A 22,864-nucleotide genomic window follows, 5' to 3' on the forward strand; every position below is an offset into this window, starting at 1 on the left:
AGTGTGTCTCAGTGTGTAACATAATGCAAGATGAATCATTCTGGTTCAGGATTGTTGCCGTTTGTTTGACCACACAGTGTTGTGTGTCCCCGGCGTTGTTTAGGGGAACAGCACTTGGCTAAGTTTATTTTCTTGTTCGTGTCAAGTGAAACGGTCGGTAGAGTTTGGAGGTATGGGTCGGACTTGTGCAACAACACTGCAGCAGACATTTACTGCTTTAATTCATCCATTCATTGATTGAAGGCTCCAGATCAGGTTTCTGAACCAGACCCTGCGACTGGACCAGCGCTTGTTGCAACAGCTGCTCTATTGCAGATTCACATTTTTATTAACGTCTCATAAAACTTCAGGGATGGGGTTGGGAATTGGTGTTGTTTATTTTCCAGCTCATTTCTGTCCTGATTTTATGGAATTTCCTTATAAATGGGAAAAAGATGTTGCACCGTCCTTTGTTGACAACTCATTGGCTCCAGCTGGTGTCCAGTGAAACGAGCGATTGTTTTTACAGGAACTTAGGGGGGAAATCACAAAGCACCATTAATATTGATGAGTGTTTGTCTGTGGCCGTTTAGACCCAACCCGACACAAGAAGCTTTAAGATCGCTGACAGGCGTGTAATTGTCGCTACAGCTTCTTCTGCCTCGTGCACCAACACTTCTCCTCATGTCTGCACCAGAAATTCACATACGGGTTTCAAAGAGTTGTGCAAGGCACATTTGGATAGGAAATGAAAAATAAGAATTTTAACTTTTAACCTTTGCTGTCTTCTGAAGTCCATCTCTAACTCACACATTGATAACTTATATTCTACCTTATAAAGAACCAATTCAAATGGTTTCATAACATTATGAACATGAAAATTTAGCAACTCATGACCCGACTAAATTATATTTTACTTCTGAGTGAGGCTCCACCCCTCTGATGGCTCACTCTGAGTTTCACGTTAAAAGAAAATCATAATTCAGTGAATGCACTGATCATTTACTTGTTTGTTTATTCATTTGTCAATTTAAAGGTGGTATATGGAACATTTTAATAAAAAGCTATATTTAAAAAACAAATATCTCCATGGGGCGTTTAGAGGTGTGCTTAATAAATGTGCAGTTCCTCCTATTCAAGCAATGTTTAAAAAAAAACAATCACAATTTTATTTTGACGGCATGACAAAGGGTTTATGTTTACATCTACCAGCCAATTGGGGGCACTGCTGTGGTAAAGGCGAGGCTGGGATTGTGTAAAATGGCGGACTGGTTAATTCAAGCAGCTGATTCTGAGCCCAGAAGGTGGTCTAACGATAAAAACGGATGTAAAATAAACTTATTAGTAGAAAAGAGTCCTTATCTTGTACCATTGGTCACTGGACATGGTGCTGGCTGCTCACTTCACGTGTCAGCAGTGAACCAACTCCCCTGTTGTTGCACTACCACCTCTCAACACTAGATGTCGCTATAGAGTCGGTGTTCCATATTCAGCCTTTAATCACTTTTTCATTGATTTTCACTACTTATATTTTTCAGTATTATTATTAGTATTCGTATTAATGTTATTATAATTATTGTTATATTTGCTGATGTGTCTTTTCTATTTTAGTTTTCTACTTTCCCTTTTATTTGCTTACTTTTTAATTTATTTATCGTTAATGCATAATTATGACATTAAATATTTTATCATATCAAGCAGCACATATTATATCTTGAATTTGGTCTTCTTTGTGTTGATTCACCTATTTATCCCCTTGTTTGACTTGTTTACATCAAAATAAAAAAATACATTAAAACTGAATGTTGGCTGGATTCAGAATACTTAACTTTTTTCTAAATTGGGCATACAAGAGGAAAAGATCAATCAATCAATGCTTTATTCATAAAGCGCCTTCCGCAACCCTGTCAGGAAGCCCAAGGCGCTGAACATGGTACAGAAAGTTAAATATAGTGAATGAATCAGAAAATAAAAGCAATTCAAAATACAGATTACAAATTACATAAAAAGGTGAAATATTCTAGTACAGGAGCAAGAGCAAGCGCGTTACCATGGTAACCGCTTAAGCATCCCCATTTGACGTTAAACAATGTTCCCGTTGGTTCTCTGTTGGCCTTAAAAGAGCGGCCCTTTAAGTTTCAGTTTGTGACATTTCACTTTGAGCAACTTTTATTATTTCTATATAATAATAATAATAATAATAATAATAATTATTATTATTAATATTATTATTATTATTGCTTGCATCTACTGTCTCCTCTGGTGGGATGAGGCATTGCCAGACCATCCTAGAGATAAAACATGACCTGGGCTGACCTGGAGGCCTCCTTCTGGCAGGACATGTGCAGAACACCTCACCTGGGAGGCGTCCAGGAGCATCCTGACCAAATGGCTGAACTACCTCAGCTGGTTCCTCTCAATGTGAGGAAGCAGTGGTTCTACTTAAAATCCCTCCCAGATGTTCGAGCTCCTCTCCCTCATCTCTAAGGCTGAGCCCGGTCCCCCTGTGAAAGAAACGGATGACTCTAGTCACAACTCAAACCTCATGACCATAGCTGAGCGTTAGATTATTAAGAGGATCACATTCTCATTACATGAAGTTACTTATTTGATCAGTTTAAAACTCAAAGCTGATTGGTTGAAGAGTTGGGACAACATTATTGATGTGGAAGCAGGACTCTGTAATCTGAAACCTCACTATCAGTAGAGCCTTGTTCATCATGGAGATGTTTTTGTCACATATCCTCAGATAAATTTGATTTTCATTGTGACAGAATCGGACATCACAGCAACAAAACGTTAATGTCTCTAAAGCGTTGCATTGATTTTATAATGAAACAATGAACAGGTGGTGCAAATGGTAATAAAAATGTGCTTCAGCCTGTTGATTTATGGTACATTTCCTTACATAATGTGCAGTAATTATGTTTTATTTGCACATGACTTTATTCTACATTACTTCAGGGAACAGTGGGTTCCTCAGGGGCAAGAACAGAAAAACCACAGACTCCTATTCAAATGTCCTCTGAGTTCGGAGGTCGACTCCTTAATCCTGAATAATAGTAGCTGAGGAGATGGAATCAAATCTCCCACTGACATACAGGTATGACACATCCAGCTAACCAGAGTCCATCTGGAGACTCAACAGAGAGCTAACTGAGATTTCCACCACTCAGCTGTCAGTACATTGATGGAAAATACTGATGCCACTCAGTCCAAGAGCCATACCTTGGATATCTATCTGTTAGCAAAGTCCCAAAAGATGAGTAATTACAGCAAATTATCCTCCTACCCTTGAGGCTCACACACACACACACACACACACACACACACACACACACACACACACACACACACACACACACACACACACACACACACACATTGTATACTGGTCTAAAAGTCTCAAAACGACAAATGGTAGATGTGTATCCAGACCTCAGTTTATCATCTTGTGAGGAATGTAGCGACGTGGTGATGGAGCCTTAGGCAGTGAAAGCTAAAATCAAACCCTGCATATATACGTATGTGTGTGTGGGTGTGTGTGTTAGGAGACAGTCTGCATTATATGTCGTGGTTTTGGACCAGCCAATAAAATATCCAAATGATTTTCCAAGGATTATATGGCAGATGATAACTGTAGAGAAATGTGATTATATGGTTCAAATGGGGCCATCGTTCCTGGGGATGCCTGTCCAGTGAGATCATTACAAACTGTAACCTGTGGGAGGTGAGGAAGAGGAGCAGGCTGCATATCCAGGCCATCGGGGAGCGTGTCTGTGTGCAGTCTGAATTCTTTAGGCCTCAGGACCTTCTGTATATGTTTGGGTTGTTGGCAGCTTGCTAAAACTTTTCAGACTGAATGAACGTCTGTATATCTCGTTTGTAATCAACCAGGGACTCATGCATGTGCATTAGCTGCTTAAAGAACATAGATGGGAAAAACCTTGAGTGATGCTGTAAATTAGCAGTCATGGACTCACCTATCTTGGCTCTCAATCGCAGAAGGTTGTTGTTGACTTAGCATCCACGAGAGAGGCTAACTGTTAGCATTAGCAACTCCACAACACGGCAGAACCCTTTCAGGCTTGTGCTATTTGAGGAGATTAAACGTCAACACTGCAGAGCGGAAGAGTCACATTGCAATTAGCCAATCAGAGGCCAGATGTTTGAATATCATGAATGATATTAAGTTAGTCTCCAAATCCGCTTTCTGTCCCGCACTCCTCCAGCTCAGTTCTACTTCCTGAAACAGGAGTGCCAGAGCTTTTTTCCAGAGATCGACTCACAAGGCATTCATTAACTAGTGAATGAGAGCTTTTAAAGAAGTAACATGATTATCAAATTTTATAGGAAATGTCTAACTTTCCTTCTACTATTTAGTTTGAACCTGTTGTATCTATTCTTGAGTGAGCTACCCCAAAAGAGGTCTGTTTGTGTTATGCGAGCTAGTTAGCCCTGTTAGCATCAGACACTTTTCATCTCAGCTGTTTGTCAGGAACATCTTACATCAATCAGCAAACAAGTGCTAAACCACTGCTGATTTCCACTGGACACATGGCGAGCTGTTGGCTGCTGCTTTGTGTTTGCAAATGGACCTTGACCGTCTGTAATGGGCTGGCCTCACTGCCTCATATCCTCGCCACGGCCCTGACTTCTCATACCACTGTGATTGTATGTGCATCTGTTGTGGGACCTGTCTTCTTCTTTTTTGTCATGTGGTTAACCTCTGAAGATTACGTCACCTGCACATGCCTGAGCCCTTTTTGTGTTACGGTGTGTTAGCGTGCCTGCACGGTTTGGGTGTAAACTCCAGCCTCTGCCGGTGGCCCTTCGTTGGTCCTGTGGTGCTCAGTGTGTCGGCTTTGATCCAGGGTCAGAGGAGAAGATCAGAGCACAGGATGTGTCTCCACAGAGGCACACACATACACACATGATGATGAGTCCCAGCAGACCTCCAGATCCTTCAACCGTACCCCCAACCCAAAGAACCACTCCACCAGCTGAATGAGTACAAAGAGCTCATCAGAACAAGGTAGAAACAGCTCCTGATGGCATCTTGTATTAGTGGTGAGTGCACAGTAGAGGCTGCTTTCCAAAGATCAAGAGCTTTCTTGATGTTTTATCTTCTCAAACTTCACTGGTGCCAAAGGTTAAAGAGTTTTGGAACATAAAATACAGCTTTGGGCTCTTCAGAAAGACTTGTGTTTACACCATAATGATTTCCACTTAATGAGATGTTTTCTTTTTTGATGGACAAAGTGTGGCTTGCGGAAGAGTTTGTGATTTTGTCGGCTTAAAACGTTTCCAGAAAAAGGTCAGTCTGACGAGCCAAACCATTAATTAGATGAGACTTTGGAGAAATTGCCAATGAGTAGAAGACATGAAGGTATCTGACCTCTCCTCAGAAACCAACGAGTTTTACAGAAAAACCAGACAGATTACGGGCAGTAATTACATAAACACAGAAGGATTCTTCTCATGCCTCGGACAACTATCACATTTTTTATTGGTTTAGCCATCTGCAAAGCCTTTAACAATGTTGACAGGTACTTGGTGTGTGAAAATGTAATGAAAGGGTGTTCGTAAAATGTCTTCCTCTTTTGAAAAATCCTCATCTGATTGCTTCATTTGCTTTCATTGCATTTCATTTTATTGTGCAGAAGTAGGAAGTGGCAAATTATATATTTTATTAAAATAAATATTTGTTTTTATTCTCCTTTTGGGATGGAGGTGGGTCAGTTTAATTAATGTACACACAGCTGTTTTAGACTTTTGAGTGGTTGGAAGCTGCTTTAGCGAGATCTAACAATGAGCCAATGGTACCACGAGCCAACTGCTACAAAATAAACCACAAAATAGAAAGATTCACACTATTAAACAGAAAATATTGTTACTTACACATCTAGTAGCAACAAAGCCAGAGTGTAGGCCGTGCCGATGTTCACTCTGGGTTTAGCTCTTTGGTTCACCTCCAAAGACATTACTCTCCTTTTACAAAAACAGCTAAATTCTTCTTAATCTCGTGATTTTATTAGCAGTTCGGCAAACTAAAAAAGCTAACTGCCAACCTTTATATTAGCTACCAGCACAGTAAACAGCCATTGTCGTAAGCAGGTAGAGACCTCCCACTAGCGTTCCTATCTGAACCGCAAAATTGATAAGTGCAGTTTCTGGTCAGCAGAGGGCAGCAGAGTGCTGTCCAAAATGAAGTTGCTCAACTTAAAGGAGATGTCTGGATAATTTCTTTTATTTGATGGCACCATCTAGTGGCTGACAAGCATATCACACCATGAACATGCTCCTCTAGCCAACAAAACACAGCTAAAACACGCTGTTTTACAATTATTATGCCCATGTTATGTTGTGTTTTTGTATATTTATATTTTAAAGTGACAATATGTATTTTCCCTGGTGATAGGGGGCAGTACATACCTAAATCATTGCAAGCAAGCGGCTATTTTGTGTTTGAGTAAGACCTTAGCAACGGAGAGCCATTAGGGTCAAAAATCCCTGGGAGTGCAACCTCCAGCAAAATGACAAGAACATGAAACACCCTTTCATTGCTGGCAATGAGCAAAGAGGTACATGTGTAAAACAACAGCATTTATGAATGGCTACTGTTTTGTAACAGTTTGTTACCAATCAGTAAATGCATGCATGGGCTCCTGTAGAAGAAACATGACCTCTAATATAGCATCGCCCAGAAACTTAGACCCGCTCCCATGTTATAGGTTGTATGTTACGAGGCCGCCAATATTTTTCAACAACATTGTGATGGATATTTCCGGTGATTAACGATAAAAACTACACATTGTCACTTTAAAGATATACTGTGGGGTTTCTCTGTTATTCTTAAAGAAGCAGTCGGAGACGGGCAGCTCAGTCAGACAGCGCGGGTCTCTTTATTCATTCATCTCACATCTCAGGACAGCCAACTACAAAAGACCCCGACCAAATGTGGAGCCCTAAATTTATACTTTTTGTCCCTGGGCTACTCCCACAGTCCTTTGATAAAAGTGGAGAGAGGATGAGGTGATGTTTACACTTCCCAGTATGGTCGACGCACCCTCCAGCCCAGAGGTCGATGAGCCCTGTTATCCCGACATGATCCGAGGGCTCAAGGTTTACTGGAGCTGGTTTACACAAGTTGGACTGAAACACAGAACACAGCTTTTGGCTCCTACAGTCTCAGTAAGCTTTTAACCTAAGGACTCATAATTCAACTCAATATATGTTGTAGATGACCTCTTGACCTTTTTGGCGACAACAGTACTTGTCCATAAGTAAGGTCCCAACTCCGCATCAATCAAGTTATGCCCTTAAATGCTCGAGCACTTTCTGTGATCAACATTTGCACGTAAGTGATAGTCTAACGCTATTGGTTAGTGCTGACTGGTGCTTAGTTAATAATGTATTGAGCTCTACAGGACAGGGGGCAGGCTTAGTTAAAAAAAATGTATTGCCTACATTATATCACAGCACACGGTAAGACAATCATTTTTATGAATTTCTGAAAAATCATACATGATTTCTGAAAGGGGAAAAATTCGATCGGCAACTTTAATGGCTGAATAATCACTAAAACCAGTTTGAAAGCAAAAACTGTGTGTTGAAAACAGTTTAGTGTTGCTTTAAAATTCCAAAGTAATGATACCCACTCATTCCTGTGAGCACTGACTGACAGTAGGCGAGCTGAACAGGGGCGGATTAAGGACTGAAGAACATCCGGGGCTTAACACACGCGCACACTCGAGCGCGCACACACACGTGACACGCACTAGTCAACATCATACATATATATGTCTTGTACCACATAATTTTTAATCTGAAGCTACATATTAAGCATTTTCAGGGCAGAGTATTGTTCCTGTTAGTGTTTAGTGTGAGATGATAGTAAATATTCCCTTTCTTTCTCCATCAACTTTACCTGATAGTAAGCTAACTTTAGGCAAACCAGCAGCACAACAAATATTTTCAAATAAGACTCACAAACCTGAGTCAGCACCAGTCTCATCAAAGTTGGGGTTCTGTCACCGTACTTTTGGTCTAAAAAACGTCCTTATGTCCATCTTCACTAATGCGTTTCAGGCAGAGAGTGTAGAAGAAGCCGGCTGCTGAAGGGCTTCTTCTTCAGTGGTGGAGGCTCAGGCAGACTGTATACAAACTACTGCCAGCTGCTCCCTCTCTGTTGGACTTTGGTACTGCATGTTACTTCCGCGATTTAGATCCGAGGCTTTCTATGAAAGATCCGGGGCTTCAGTCCAAGTAGCCGGGCCTAACGCCGCCCCTGGAGCTGAACGTGTGTGAAATTTCTGTGGCACCTTATAAAATTGAAAGTATGAGTAATTTTCATGTCTGATTTTAATCCCTTATCACAACATGAAACATTTTAACAGTGATATGTGTGTGCTTCCGTTGACTTTTATAGATGAAAACTTCTCCGTTACAGAGTCATTTGAGGTTAACTGATGTTCTCATAGGCTGGGCTGTTTACTCATCAGAAGTCCATCCATACAGGAATGTTCCCTGTAGTTAGAGCAGTGGAGGAGATGGGTGGTGTTTTTCTTCATGGCTGCAGGACATGTGCGGGAAAGCAGGTCTTGTTGTTAATCAGTTCTCCCTCAGAGTGATTAGCTGAGCTCCTCCTGGGCCATGTTCAGACACACTCCCTGTGTCCTTCTCCAGGCTTCCCCCCTTTTTGTTTATCTTCCTCCTTTCTCCTGATTTCACTTCAACGGTTTTGTTTTGGAAGTGATGCATTTCAGTTTTCTTTACTTTTCTGTTTTGTCTCATTGTCCCACCTGTCACATGACAATTAGCTCAAATCCTAGTCTTTCTTTTGGCGCCTTTTTCTGCAGTAAAGTTTATAAAATTCACACAGTTGGTAATAAATATAGTCTGTCATCCAGTAAGCCCAGTTCACATGGCCAAATAGTCGGCCAGTTTTAAATCATGAGAGCTCACGCATGATTGAAGTCATTGAGTGTGTGAGTGATAACTGCTACATTGCCTTCCAACCTGACATGGCACAAACACAGAGTCGTGATTCGCCCTCTTGATTTACCACCACCACATCTGGCTTCTGCCGTAGGCGGCCATTTTTCAGTCCAGAACTTCTCTCAAAGTCCTCCAGTGGCTCCTAAGCGGACCACTGATTACTGATCACTCACCTGCCGCTGGTTGTAAAGCTCCACCCACGCCTTCCTCTCCTGCAGCCGCACCCTGAACGTTAAAATGCCACAGGTGTGCAGCTACTCGGCAAATACTACACAAAAATTTCTTTCAGTAACAGACACACATGTCTTAAAGTGAACAAACATGGCAGAAGAGAGAAGTGCAGTGTGATGGGCTCGACACTCGGGAGACGACAAACGACCACGATCAGCGAAATTTGTCTCTGTCGTTTTTATTACCGATACACGGGAGGCGATCCGCGGCAGCGGCCAGCGGCAAAACCGTCTACGCGTTCTGTTCCGTGGCGAAATTGAAACTTCAGTTGTTTTGTTTGGCTGTGTCAGGTTGGAGGGAATTAAGGTTATTTAAGCAGTTCAGAGTTTAAAAAGTACAAGGTTCTGCTAGAGTTATGTGAAATCTTACTTCTGATTTTACTATAAAAACATAATAATAATCAACTTCTCCTTCATGTTTGCTCTGAGGTGTACGGAGCATCCTGCCCGCTCATTGGTCAGTGAATGAAACCTCCGTTGATTGGTCCTCGTCCGAGCGACAGCGATGAAAAGTTGAAAATGTTTCAACTTTCAGGGATCACGTCGCTGGGTCACCTGTGCACGACATGTGCACGAGCGCAAAATTTCACACGCACGTTTTTCGCGTTTCGCTTAGTAGGAGGGAGACCCGCGATTATCGCTTTGCCGCGCATGTCTTATTGAAAATTAATGGAGGAGAGGCGATGTCGCCTCCCGTGTGTCGAGCCCATGAGTCTGTCCCCTCACTTTCTGCTTGGCTAACAGGCGCCAAGTTTGTTTGTCCCCAAATATAAGACCAAGACAATCTGAAATGATGAAAATCCCAGATTTGCAATCGCAGTGGTCCAGGAGTAGATGAAGATAATCTTCAGAACACCATGTGTTCAACTTTGAGATTGTCAGAAGGGGTCAAAAGGCGCCATGATTATCCAGCTGTGTGAACCAAACTAGCTAATTAATTTTTAGGATCGGGAGAATTTTACAGCTGTCATGTTTGTGGATCAGAAGCTGTCTAAAAACACAGTTAACTGAGCATTCTTTGTGTTGTGACCTGATTTGTTTGTGGCTTGTGCAACTTCAAGTTGCTGCTAATGCTAGCACCTGCAGTTCCCCTCCTAAACAGTAGGTGCTGCTGTGCAGAAAATAACACCTCACAGCAGGAATGAGCAATCTTGTATTACAGATGCATTTACACATAATCATGAGCAGAAAAGATTTTCCAATAACCAAACTTAAAAAGATAGCTTTGCTGTTTTCAGATGTCTTACCACCCAAGGAGGTCGGGTTTAAATTTACTGCCCAAACACCGAAACTGACTCAGTAAAGCTGAGTTACAGTCAGCTGATTTGAATTTATGAGCAGTTTACACTGACCCATATTCTCCTGAGCATTTAATACAATTTCCTCACAGAGATAAGAGAAGTATTCATCATCGTGTGAGTGATCTGAACCTTTAGACAGCTGATGCTCTCAAAGGTTTAGAGTTTCGTCTTTAAGATAACCAATCGTTAAGGTTAAGGTGTGAATGAGAACCATATGAAGACACGTGAGAGCAGAAGATACCTGCATCTGGGAGCTTTGTGTGTGTGTGTGTGTGTTTCTATAATACCTATAGCAGTAGCAAAGCAGAAAGCAGAGCTAGATGTTGCGCAGGTGGAAACGAGAGAACAGCTACTGTCAGAGCGTCCAAGTGAATCTGCAAATCCTCCAACTCACTTTGTTTCTGTCAGCAGCTATCTGCTGAGCTCTGTCTCACCCTGCAGCCCAGACTCTCACTTTCCTCCTCTTCTTCTTCGTTCCTCTCTCTACACGCCTCTCTTGGATTTCTCCAATTTCTTTCATCTGCATTTTCTTTTAAATTTATGTAGTTTTTTGTCGTCTGTGTGATGTTGTTTGTTGTAGCAAATGAAACCACCGTGTTGAGGTAAATCATCTGAGAATTTCCTGGTGAGGATAAAAGAGAAACTATCGGACTCCGTAACTGTCAGTATATATAAACACTTCTTGTGGAGTGTGTGTTTTTGTGCCAAATAAGCCACTAAAAGTTGTCTTTTCCCATTTTTCCGATTGTTTTCACCGAGTTCCTCCCGGGGATCTTCCTGATGTAAATCCCTTCTCCCTTTTGTGTGTTCCTGTCTCAAAGCTCACGTCATGGTGGATTAGCACAGAGGTTACGCTCCCTGTGTGCACCGCGTGAAGACTTCCTTTTGATTTTTAAATGAAAACCCTCAGTGGATTTGAATGGAAATTCAAGCTGAGAAGGAGGAGAGGCAGCTGGAATGCTACTCAGCTGCTAACGCTGCAGCTCCCAGGCTGCTTTGCTGTGCAGAAAGAAGGCTGCAGTGATAAAAGGCTGCCATAATGTGAGACGTGAGACTGAGGCTGCCTCCATATTTCAGAGTTTTAATTGTTTGTCTTCACCTAGCGGCTCAAAACGACTCCCTTTTCTAAAATTAACACAATGATGGACTGATTGATGAGCAGGCTGGTGAGTTGTTAAGTGAGCGTGAGACTGGAGGTTTTGTTAGGCTCAGGGAAAAATAAAGAAGGGTCCTGTGATTTTCATCTAATGAGACCTTGTGTACACATTTTTCACCTCAGTCAAAAGTCCCCCCCCCCCCCCCCCCTTGGGCAAAGTTATTCTTTAACGCTAAAATTAGAGTAGCATTTTTTCTGGAAATACAACATAAAAGTTACCAAACATATAAAGTTTTGTTGCATTTTTTTTCAGATCTGCTTTATTTGAACTCCCTAATAAATCTTCAACCTGCAAGATAAATCCAAGCCCAAAATGGTAAATGGTCTGTACTTATACAGCACTTTCTAGGGCAGGGCTATTCAATTCTGGGCCTAGAGGGCCGGTATCCAGCACATTTTAGTTTTAACCCTATTTCAACACACCTAATTTCAATCAACAGGCGATTAACAGGCGTCTGCAGAGCCTGATGATCTGCTGCACAGGTGATTTAACCACTGAATCAAATGGAGCAGAGAAACCAATAAAACGTGCTAGATACCGACCCTCCAGGACCAGAATTGAATATTCCTGTTTTAGAGTCTTTCAACCCCCAAGGAGCTTTACAACACAACCAGGCATTGCACTGACAGAAGTCCCTCTGAGGCCAGGCAGGTGAGAAGAAAAAGAAGAAGAAAATATCTTTTCTATAGCATCTCTCAAGATAAAAATCACGAGGCGCTTCACAAAAACAAAAAATGTTAAATATAAAAAAGAATTTAGAAAATGATTAAAAATATATTTAAAATGAGCAAAAATAGACAATTGTGATAAAAAAATGTAAAGAAAGAAAGAGAGAGAGTGAATAGGAAAGGGGAAATCAGTGGATCCTGAGGAAGGTGGAATAGGTGGGGAGAGCAGAACTAGGAGATAGCGATGAAAGTCACACAAAAGCCAGCTTGAACAAGTGAGTCTTCAGCTGCTTTTTAAATTTTTTTTCTGTGTCCTGTCTGGCCGTGAAGCAAACAGAATTAATGCCTGAATGCTGGTGACAAGCCTTACAGATTTACTCTCAGGTGGAGCATCAAAGCTTCTGCTTTTAATGTCACGCCTGATACTTAAAACTTTATTGATATTGTTTTTTGAACGCTTGTAATTCCGACTGGACACGGAGACAGAGGTGAGAGAGAAAGGAAGAGACAGACTCAGGGGGAGAGAGTTCCAGAGTCTGGAGGCCACAGCAGCAAATGATCTGTCACCTTTGGTCTTTAGCCTGGTGCTGCACAACCAGTAGGCTTTGATCGCTGGACCTCAGGGCCCTGCTGGGGGTGTAGGGACTAAGAAGATCACCAATGTAAGATGGTGCTTGTCCATGTAAGGCCCTATAGACCAGAACCAGGATCTTGAAATGAGAAGTGGGGTGATGTGGGTGTGTTTGGAGGACTTGGTCAGAAGCCGAGCACAGGCATTCTGAACCACCTGCAGACGGTTCAGGGAGGTTCTGCTCAGACACGTGAAAAGAGAGTCACAACCACTGTGACTGATAGGAGCTCGAACCTACAACCCACCGGTTAGGGAACGGGCACCTACCTCCTCTGCCACTGTCGCCTGAATGTGTATAAATGTGTTTAACATGAAGTTCATCATTTGAAGTTGATACCTTATAAGGTATGTTTTCCTCAGATATTTGGAGCTAAGTGGTTTGTCCTTTTGTTCGTCTTTGCAGAGACTTGGCGTGGCCTTCAGGTTCGGATCAAGAACCTGATGGTTTCCTCAGTGTGATGAAGCGGAATAGATTCACAATAGTGTTGAGCTACACACAAAGAGGTTATGGTGCTTTCATCATAACATCACACAAGGCTGAAATTATGTTCTAGTGTATTGCTGCTTCCTGGCCAAGTCCAAGAGAGTGTTGCTGCTGTAGGACCCAGACTGTAGTTGGGTCCTCAGCAAACGTGGTCATATGTGGTTGGATCATCATGAGAACCTGATGTATTGTGTCTGCTTAGGCCACAAAGGTGTCTTGAAGAATCAGTCTAGCGAGTTCTAGAGTGCAACAGCATCAGGACTGCCTCCCACTGAAGAAAGTTTTCAAAATCTGCAGCAATCTCCACACATTCTAATGCGGGTGTAAAATGAAGGGAGCCTTATGGCTCAGTTTATACATTTTTAATCTGGATTATAATTTGTATATCAGCTGTATTCATTGTAGATGTTCCATCCAATAAAATGCTACTAGGTCTTTCTAAACAGCATCCACTTTCTTGATGTTTCTCTTTGAAAAGCTGTTAGGTGTATCAGGTGAGTTAACGTGACTCTGACCAAGATTCAGCATCAGACCTGAACCATCAACAAACCTTTGGTTTTGCAAGGAAGTTCATTTATGTTTTACACGCCTAGATTAGCTGTTCAAAACTTTTGAGCTTCAAAACATGCTACCTCAGATTTACCTGATTTGGCGATACAAACGTGCTTAAAAGCCTAAATATTTCAGGGTATGAAGAAAAAAGGTCCAGCTCATATTTCATCTGATCCATTTATGAGAATTTAGTTGAGTTTTTGTAACAATTATGTTGGAGCTAAAGCATCAGCAACTGTTTTTCAAATTTACTTGGATTTCTGGAAATCATCTGAACCTCCTGTGTAGCACTAGATGACCCACAGCGGCATCTTGACCCCAACTTTGGGAACCACTGTGAAATGGACAATTTTCTTCCATTAAGAATCGTCACCAATAACCAGGATTCATAAATTTTCCTCCTCATCTTCTCACAAGCTCACAGTTTATCAGCGTTTTCCTGCCCGATCGCCACCAGATTGTTAAAATGGGAGCGTATAAAGTTTCAACCTGCTTGTATTCCAGCCCAGGGGTGTGCAGCGGGTCTTGTAAAGTCATTTAGCGTAGCGGGACCTCTGAGTGAGGCCTCCACACACGGGCTTTGTGGATCGATCCACTCGTCAACACAAGAGCAGACCTGTTATCACACACACAGAGATGTGTGTGTGTGTGTGTGTGGCGGGGGGGGGGTGGGGGGGGGGGGTGGGTGGTTGGAGTGAGATGATGAAACGATCACTATAACATCTGATAGAAATCTCCGTGACTCTGATGTGAATAACATCTCACTCTGGACCGATGGTTTCCTTCGCTCCAGTGGAAAGCTTCACAGCTCAGAGAAGCCGACTTAAATCAAGATCTCCATGACGATAATTTGTTTTGACCGCCTCGTGACAATGTTCCTGCTTGTTCATAGAAATAAATAATTCATTAAAACTCAGAATGGCATGTTTTCAGTTATTTAAAACAAAAAGCCAAAATGTAAGTTAAGGATTTATGGGGACTGGGAACGATGGGAGGAGGGGAGCAGTGACCTTCCTGGGTGTGGGTACGAGGTGGGGCTGGCACTGCTGGGAGAGTCTGATCCATTCCAGTGTTCTCACATCAGTGCTGTTTTCTCTTTGCATCTGACTCTGGGAACTAAATGTGTCATTGGTCCTTTTAGGGCGGGTCCCCCACATCATAAAATTACCAGAGAGTTTTAACAAGCTTGGCTCAGGAACAAAACTACATTCCTCTTACATAAGTCGTTGGTTGTAACGTTATCCTAAATGTGTTGAAACAAAGTGAAAACAGTGACCTTTATATTAGTGAAAGTGTCTCAGCATGAGACAGCTCATACATGTGAGAGGAAAGTACATCCTCGAGCTATTTTGTGTGCTGATTTGACTTTTTTCTAAACCATGGACTCACGATCTGCTCCAGATATTACTTTCAGGTTTAAAAAAAATTCTCAGTCTGGTCAACAGAATCCAAGTAAAGCAATAATATACTAAACACCTAATTAAAGGATTAGAGCTGTCGCTCCACAATGCTAATCTGTTCGTAGAGTTTTAATCCCTAATATCTTTGATTTATTGACTCAGGGATTCCCTAAGTGTGGTGCGCGCGAGCTGCCGCTAGGGGGTGCGCGAGGTGAAAAGTGTAATGGCTGCGGAGCTCAGAGAAGTCTGTCTTATGTCACCATTAGCGTAGCCAGAAACTCATTTGTGGGTGGGCCTAAGAAAAAGTAAGTGGGCCCAATAAATGCAATTGAAAACAAGTATATTTTGCGTGCTTGTGTGTGTCCTCCGCATGTGCCCTAGCTTCATAATAATAATGCGCTCCAAGCTTCAGCACTCTGACCTGGGCACGCTGTCAATAGCAAGATATGTTCCGCACAGCGCGCTGAAGATCTGAAGTTCAGAGTGCGCCTGTCAGAGGTCAGACGCGTTCCAGCGGAACCACGGCTCACGGGTGCACATGTGAGCACATCTGGGCTGGGCAGAAGTAATTTTACAACACTGGTTTAAATAGCGCCAATAACGAGACGCAGTGACTGAAGCGGCTCATGGAGCTGTGCCGCACACACACACATACTGATTCGACAAGCGCATGCTGTGCTGCGCCGTCAGACTGAAGGCAGAGATTAGCGCTGCCTCCTCCGTGATAAAAACTTTTAAGAGGTTTTATAACAACATTTTTCATTCAATGTCATATTAAGATATTAGCTTCTATTTTGGGATGACGTATGAAATTCGAGTCCGCTCCAGCCAGTGACTCCTCATGAACCTGACTACAACTCATGCAGCATTTGTTGTTCCAGTCCGCGTGGCAGCGGATCGCAGATTCAGCCACACCATAAAACAGCAATAAGTCGGTCTGAGGCAAAAGTGAACCTCATGGCTATAGCTTTTCCATCTTTTCTCCTATAGACATTTGATTACGCACAAGTAGGTGGCCAGTTCAGGTTTACGCAGAGCAGAAGGAAGGAGAGAGCTCTGGTTAAACATTCCTGCTTTAAGAAAACCGTTAAATTGCATTGTTTATGTGCTACCTGGGCACTCTAAATATTGATTTAAAATTAAATAATATATATATATATATATATATATATATATATATATATATATAGCCATGCCCTGATGTGGGGCTGGAGGGTGCGTCGACATGGTCGGGACATAGAAGGGGGTTCGTGGCTAAATAAGTTTGGGAACCACTGATCTAGATGTTATGATTTTGAAAAGTGTTAAAAGTCTTAAAGGGATGTTCCACCCCATATGTGAAATGTAGTTTTTTGCCATATTTCCTAGAATTCCATAACTGGGAAAAAGCATTTTGTTACCAGCCCAACCATTCTTCAGATCTGGCAGTTTGCTTTAGCTTAGCATAAACAATGTAAGTGAATGGTAACAGCTAGCATTTCAATCATTTAAGTTGAAAATGACACCTATGTCCATGAACACAAATGCACGGCTACTAGACTTGTACTTTGCACAGTTTTTGAAGAAACAGGATTGAAAGTTGTACTAAAATGGCAGACACCAGACAGATTAAGTAGGTGTCATTAGGGTCCACTTTGTAATGTTGTTGCAGTGGCAACTTACAGCAGTGCTTTGTCGGCTCCTGTTATTTCTTTGTGTTACTTATTATTTTCATTTGTGGTTGATATGATTATTGAGGTCACCAAGAAAAATTAGGATCATTATTAAATAATTTCCATCCCTTTTTCATGAAATGCTAGCTGTTACCATTCACTTACATTGTTTATGCTAAGCTAAAGCTAACAAAATACTGCCAGATTAAAATGCTTTTTCCTACTTGTCTAACTCTGGGGAATATGTCAACAGAGTAAATTTAAATTAGGGATGGAATATCACTTTAGATGTGAAAATGTGTCAATATTGAATAACAAGCCTCGTGATTTTTACCTTGAGAAACGCTGTATAAAAGATCCTTTTCTTTCTTTGATTTTAATATACTAATGGTATATAATGTAATAATAACAGTGTATTTAACAAAATATGCTGATAATTTTGGGAATTTGAGAGTGGGTTGTTGGTTTTGATCCCATGTCATTCTGACACTTGGCGTACCTTGCACTCTCTCTGTGTTGCCAAATGCATAAAGTATAACAGCTGGAGATGGTGTGCAGCTGTGCCTGTGTGCAGGTGAAAAACTGAGTTATGTGTTTAATTTATCCAAACAGGATGTCAATTCAGTCCATTTTCCTGAAGGACTTCTGTTTGGAAAAATAGAGTTTATGTCCTAAAAGACTGATGAGCATCAGGCTAGTCTACGAGACCAAAGTAGGTTACTATCAGAGGCTGTTTCATACAGAAACACCCTTCAGAAATGTTTCTTTAAAGCTTGTGGTGGTGAAAAAACAGAGGACTGGATATGGAAAATGAATTGCATGATGTGCGTGTGTGTGTGTGAGGAGGGATATGAGAAGTTGTCCTAAACAGTCAAAATGTCCTACTGTGTGCTTTGAGTTCAGATGAAATCACGTTTGGTGTGTTTTGCAGAATAAATAACAGGCTTGACCTTTTCCAGCATCGACAGTTAACGTTTACAACATGCTCATCTTTATTCATAGTGTGTGTGTGTGTGTGTGCTCACTCACCAGCCCCACAGGCTCTCTCCTGTGGCTGAGACAGTTTCACATTATCATTATGGAGCTTTTAGCTCCTAAGTGCAGAGGAGGGCCGCCGTGTGTTGTTGTTTGTCATTTCACGTTGTCAGTAGTGGTTACAAAGCAACTCTAAGTTTGTTTCTTATGGAAAAAGCAAACATGAACATTTGCTCCGAACTGATGATAACAAGGATTTATTTTAGGGAAGTGGAAACCACAAAACCTATTAGAGTTTATGCATAAATCACATGTTTTACACGCTTGAAAGATTTCCGTGGTCGACCTTGGCACGGCGTCTGTGAAAAGCATATCCGCTCATCATCGTTGGCTGCTGTGTGTTTAAATGGAAAATCTGTTTGTAAATATGGACTCTGGTCTTATTTGGGTCAAAGCTTTGAGACGGAACTCTGAATGATACAATGATGTGGTGGATTCTCGTTTGAACATCACTTCAACAGGAATTTCCGTGTGTTTTCGTCCCACAGTGGAGTACGACAGGGAGCTCTCCCCGCAGCGGCGTCACCACAAGGAGTTCAAGTTCAACCTCTCACAGATCCCAGAGGGCGAGGCCGTCACCGCTGCCAAGTTTCGCCTCTATAAAGAGTGTGTGAGTGGAGCGTTCCGCAACGACACCTTCTTGCTCCGAGTCTACCAGGTGGTGAAGGAGCATCTTGACAGGTAGCACTTCTTCTGTCCTTTTGGATGGAGCTTTTTAATTCTAACCTATAAGCAGATTCACACAAATAGCACAAAAGATGTCAAGTCCAGTGGTGCACACAGAAACGTTTCACTGGGGGGGGGGGGGGGGGGCATGGCCCCCAGTGGCCACCATTTGGGGACACCACTGCTAAAAAAATCTACAAAATGAACTCACTGTTTTCTCTTTTTTCATGTTTGTAATGGAAAACTGAGCAAAACAGAAATAGCACAGTTTAAGAATCATCCATCCTCTAAAATGGGCACAGCTAAAACACGCCAAACATTTACCGTACATCTACAGGGCAGGGTTTCTGAGAAACAACAACATAACATTACTGTTTCAGAAGAAAAAAAAAGGTTTCAAACAAAACATCAGCTGTATGTTGCTTTAGCACATTTCTCAGCGTGAAAAGGTTCATTTAGCATGGCGAGCTACTTATTTGCTGCATTCCTTTATCCCCCTGTGTGGTTTCAGCACTCCCACCTGGAAGTTAGACCTTTTATTTTTGGAGATATTTGGAGATTAAAGGGCTCATATATATCTCCTATTTCTGTATTATTGTAGGCTAGGTTTGGCACCTTGAAGTTAATTATAGGCTGGATTACTCACGAGGACGCGTGAAAAAACAAAAGTAGCGGAACGAAAAGACTGGAAAACATTTACGTTTTAATTATAAAAGTTATGAGATAAAAGTGAAACAAACACCTTCCAGCCGCGCTAAAGTTGGAGCCATTTTGTAAAACCGTACCTTTGTAATTGCCTGATCTGTGGGAGGCCTAATAACTTTCCCGTGCCCCTCCCTCGTGTGAAAATGCGACTCCTGTTTTGGCTCTTAGCCATAATGACTGAGGGCTTAATTAGCTTGACACCCTTTGTAGTTTTCATTTGACTGGAGCGGTTTCTAGACCAGCAGGAGGAATGTGACACGAGAAAAGCCGACGGGCGTTTTTAGAAACGTGTCTATGTCCAGTTTTAGTTCAGACTTAATAGATGTATGAACTTCTGAATAATTTTCCTCCAGAAATCCAAAGCAGAGGACTCTCCCACCTCTCGCTAACAGAAGCAAATGCATTCTGCTGGACTTATGAAGCGATTATGCTGTAAAAAAAGCCTCTTGACCTTATTATTCCAGTTCATTTGAGTCATCACTCAATAAGGAGTGTTATAATGGTAGCTCAGCAGGTGGCTCCCTAATGGACGCCCCGCTGTTCTTTCAGAATTGTGTAACGATGAAACAGATACATCAGCTGGGATGAACACATGAATAGGAAGGTGAGGGAGCTTGTCAGAAACACCAATGAAGCGGGGCTGCAGAGACACGACTGCAGGGGTTTTGTGGGAACACCTGGATGATTGCGAGGCTTTGATGTTGGATCTGGAGGACGGTCCGACAGAGTCGCTCCTGTGTTATTACTGCTGGGGTGGGAAGATAGGCCCTCTTATCACTCACCCGCTGCCTTTTCCTAATGTCCTTTACTCTCTTCTCATGAAAGAGTCACACTTCTTCTCCATGTCTGACACATTCGTTCTGACTCCTTCACACCTAAATAATATCAACATGCACAGAGATGAACGAAAACTTTGACTTCCGGCCTTTTCCATATGAGACTAAAGCATCGGGGGAAGGACAAGTGAAATCTTGAAGGCTTGTTGTCTATTTGTGTGATTTGAGTGAACGTGAAACCTGTTATTACAGTTTTAGGGATTTCTAAGCTGCATTAAAAAAAAACCTTTAAGCATACTGGAAAATATTTGTTTTTAATCGACTTAAGGTGCAAAAACACTTTGGTAAAGTATTCAAAACATTAATTTTCATCTTGGTTCTAGCAGAAAGTGGGGCAGGAGTAGCTCAGGTGGTAGAGCGGGTTGCCTCATGATCGGAGGGTCTTGAGTTCTATTCCAGCTCCCGCCAGAGGTATTCTGCTGTTGTGGCCTTGGGCAAGACACTTCACCCAACTTGTCTGTGTTGGTGGTGATCAGAGGGGACGATGGCACCAGATGGCAGCCTCGCCTCTGTCAGACTGCCCCAGGGCAGCTGTGGCTACATAGTAGCTTACCATCACTGGCAGTGTGTGAATGTAAGAGTTCACGCAAGCGTCTTTGAGTGTCCTAATTTTGCGCTATATAAGTTTGATGATTATTTAGATAATGTTGATAGAGTATGACCCCAACAGTCAGGGAACTGCTTAATTCTAAACTGGATCAAAATAGGATCAAATGTGATTAAATTAGTGAAACAAATGAATAAATTTTAGACTTTTTTGCACATTCAGAATTTTTTGTTCAGGTGTGTGTGTGTGTGTGTGTGTGTGTGTGTGTGTGTGTGTGTGTGTGTGTTTGTGTGTCTGCTCTGTCTTCTCGATCTTCAGTGAGTCGTGGAGGATGGCTGCTTGTACTGAGCCAGGATTCTCTGGAGGTTTCTTCCTGTTAAAAGGGAGTTTTCCTCTCCACTGTCACTAAATGCTTGCTTAGTATGAGGATTGCTGTAAAGTAACTGACACAAGTCAGTGACTCGATGCAACCTGCTGGGTTCCTTATATAGGAAACTTTTTACCGATTGGCTTAATGAACTGACCTGCATTGGAATGTTTACTATGTGAGGTGCCTTGAGACGACTCTTGTCGTGATTTGGCGCTATATAAATAAACTTGAATTGAATTAAATTGAATTGAAACCCTTACTTTGTATCTCACCTCGGTTTTCCAGCAGATGCAAACGGGTTGAAACGAAAGAAAGAAAGAAAGAAAGAAAGAAAACAATCTTTTATATAGCACCTCTTACGATCAATAAATCACGAGGCGCTTTGCAAAAACAAAACAAAACAAAAGAAATGTAAGTATAAAAAGATTTAAAATATTGTTCAAAATATTATTAAAAATATGTTTAAAAGGAGAAAAAATGTAAGGAATGGGAGAGAGAAAATTAATAGGAAAGAGGGAAATCAATGGATCCTGGGAAAGGTGAATCAAGAACAGAAAAAGGAGAGGGTGGTGACGAAGGTCACACCAAAGCCAGCCTGAACAGGTGACTTTTGCTGGTGTGTGCACAAGGGTTGAGACGTCCGCGAAGCAAAGCACTTACGTCCCAGAGGCGTAGGGGGCATAGCTCTGCTAAATTTATGCTTCAAGTCTACTAACAAAAGCAGTGTTAAGCATCTGGAATACTTTCAAAATAAAAGTCACTCACAGATTTCCAGTAAAAAAAGGTAAGTCATTATCTGTGAAACCTAGTCGAGGTAAACAAAACAGAAAGTAAAGCACATGCTGCCATCTTTGTGCGGGATTGGCCCAAATCTTTCTGTTTAAACTATTTTCTCATTTTAAAAGACAAAAATAGCTTTTTTAAAATTTGTATTATTAAACGTTTGAGTTAGTAGTTTAATTTCTTGTTGATTAGAGACAATGTTGCTCTTCCCCGTTGCTTTCAGAACCATGCTTTTCTGATAACTTTATGTCAAAACAAATCTGAATAGATGCATTTAAACCCAGAAAATATACAACTGCATTTGTGGTCTCTAAAAATACAGACATGTGGTATGGAGAAATTGGAGGAGCTTTTAAATGAACTAGAAATATGGTGGTGGTGGTGGTGAGAGCTAAATTATTTTCCTGATGTTTTATCAGAGAGGCAGACCTGTTCCTGCTGGAGTCTCGCAGGCTTTGGGCTGCAGAGGAGGGCTGGCTGGAGTTTGACATCACTGCTACCAGCAACCTGTGGGTGATGAGCCCACGGCACAACCTGGGCCTGCAGGTCAGCGTGGAGACCAGCAGCGGTGAGATATCCGGTTACTGTTGTGTCCTGATCGCCATGATGTAAACCTGCTGATTATTATTATTTTTTGAAGCAGGGCAGAGCATCGGCTGTAAGGAGGTGGGGCTTGTAGGGCGTGACGGCGCTCTGGAGAAGCAGCCTTTCATGGTGGCCTTCTTCAAAGTCAGCGAGGTGCATTTTCGCTCCGCCCGCTCCACCGGTGGAAAACGTCGGCAGCAGAATCGCAACAGATCCTCACAGCCGCGAGAGAGATCCAGAGGGCTGAGCCCTTTAGGTCAGTCTACCGTTGGCTTGCCTCACC

General features: G+C 42.0%; 1 protein-coding gene across 2 annotated transcripts in view; it reads left to right on the forward strand.

The window, feature by feature from the left end:
* bmp6 (bone morphogenetic protein 6) overlaps positions 1–22,864 on the forward strand; it is a 57,801-nt gene that overhangs the window by 14,823 nt on the left and 20,114 nt on the right. Inside the window, exons 1-4 of one of the 2 annotated variants that reach the window (XM_070553083.1) lie at positions 2,244–5,049; positions 18,578–18,770; positions 22,416–22,564; positions 22,640–22,837. In XM_070553083.1, coding sequence (XP_070409184.1) covers positions 5,031–5,049; positions 18,578–18,770; positions 22,416–22,564; positions 22,640–22,837 — 559 coding nt within the window. In that variant the 5' untranslated portion in view covers positions 2,244–5,030. Of the gene's footprint in view, positions 1–2,243; positions 5,050–18,577; positions 18,771–22,415; positions 22,565–22,639; positions 22,838–22,864 lie in introns of those variants that run through there. The other variant, XM_015954968.3, reaches the window with a different exon arrangement.

This window comes from Nothobranchius furzeri, chromosome 7, assembly GCF_043380555.1.
Source record: "Nothobranchius furzeri strain GRZ-AD chromosome 7, NfurGRZ-RIMD1, whole genome shotgun sequence".
NCBI classification, from domain to species: domain Eukaryota; kingdom Metazoa; phylum Chordata; class Actinopteri; order Cyprinodontiformes; family Nothobranchiidae; genus Nothobranchius; species Nothobranchius furzeri.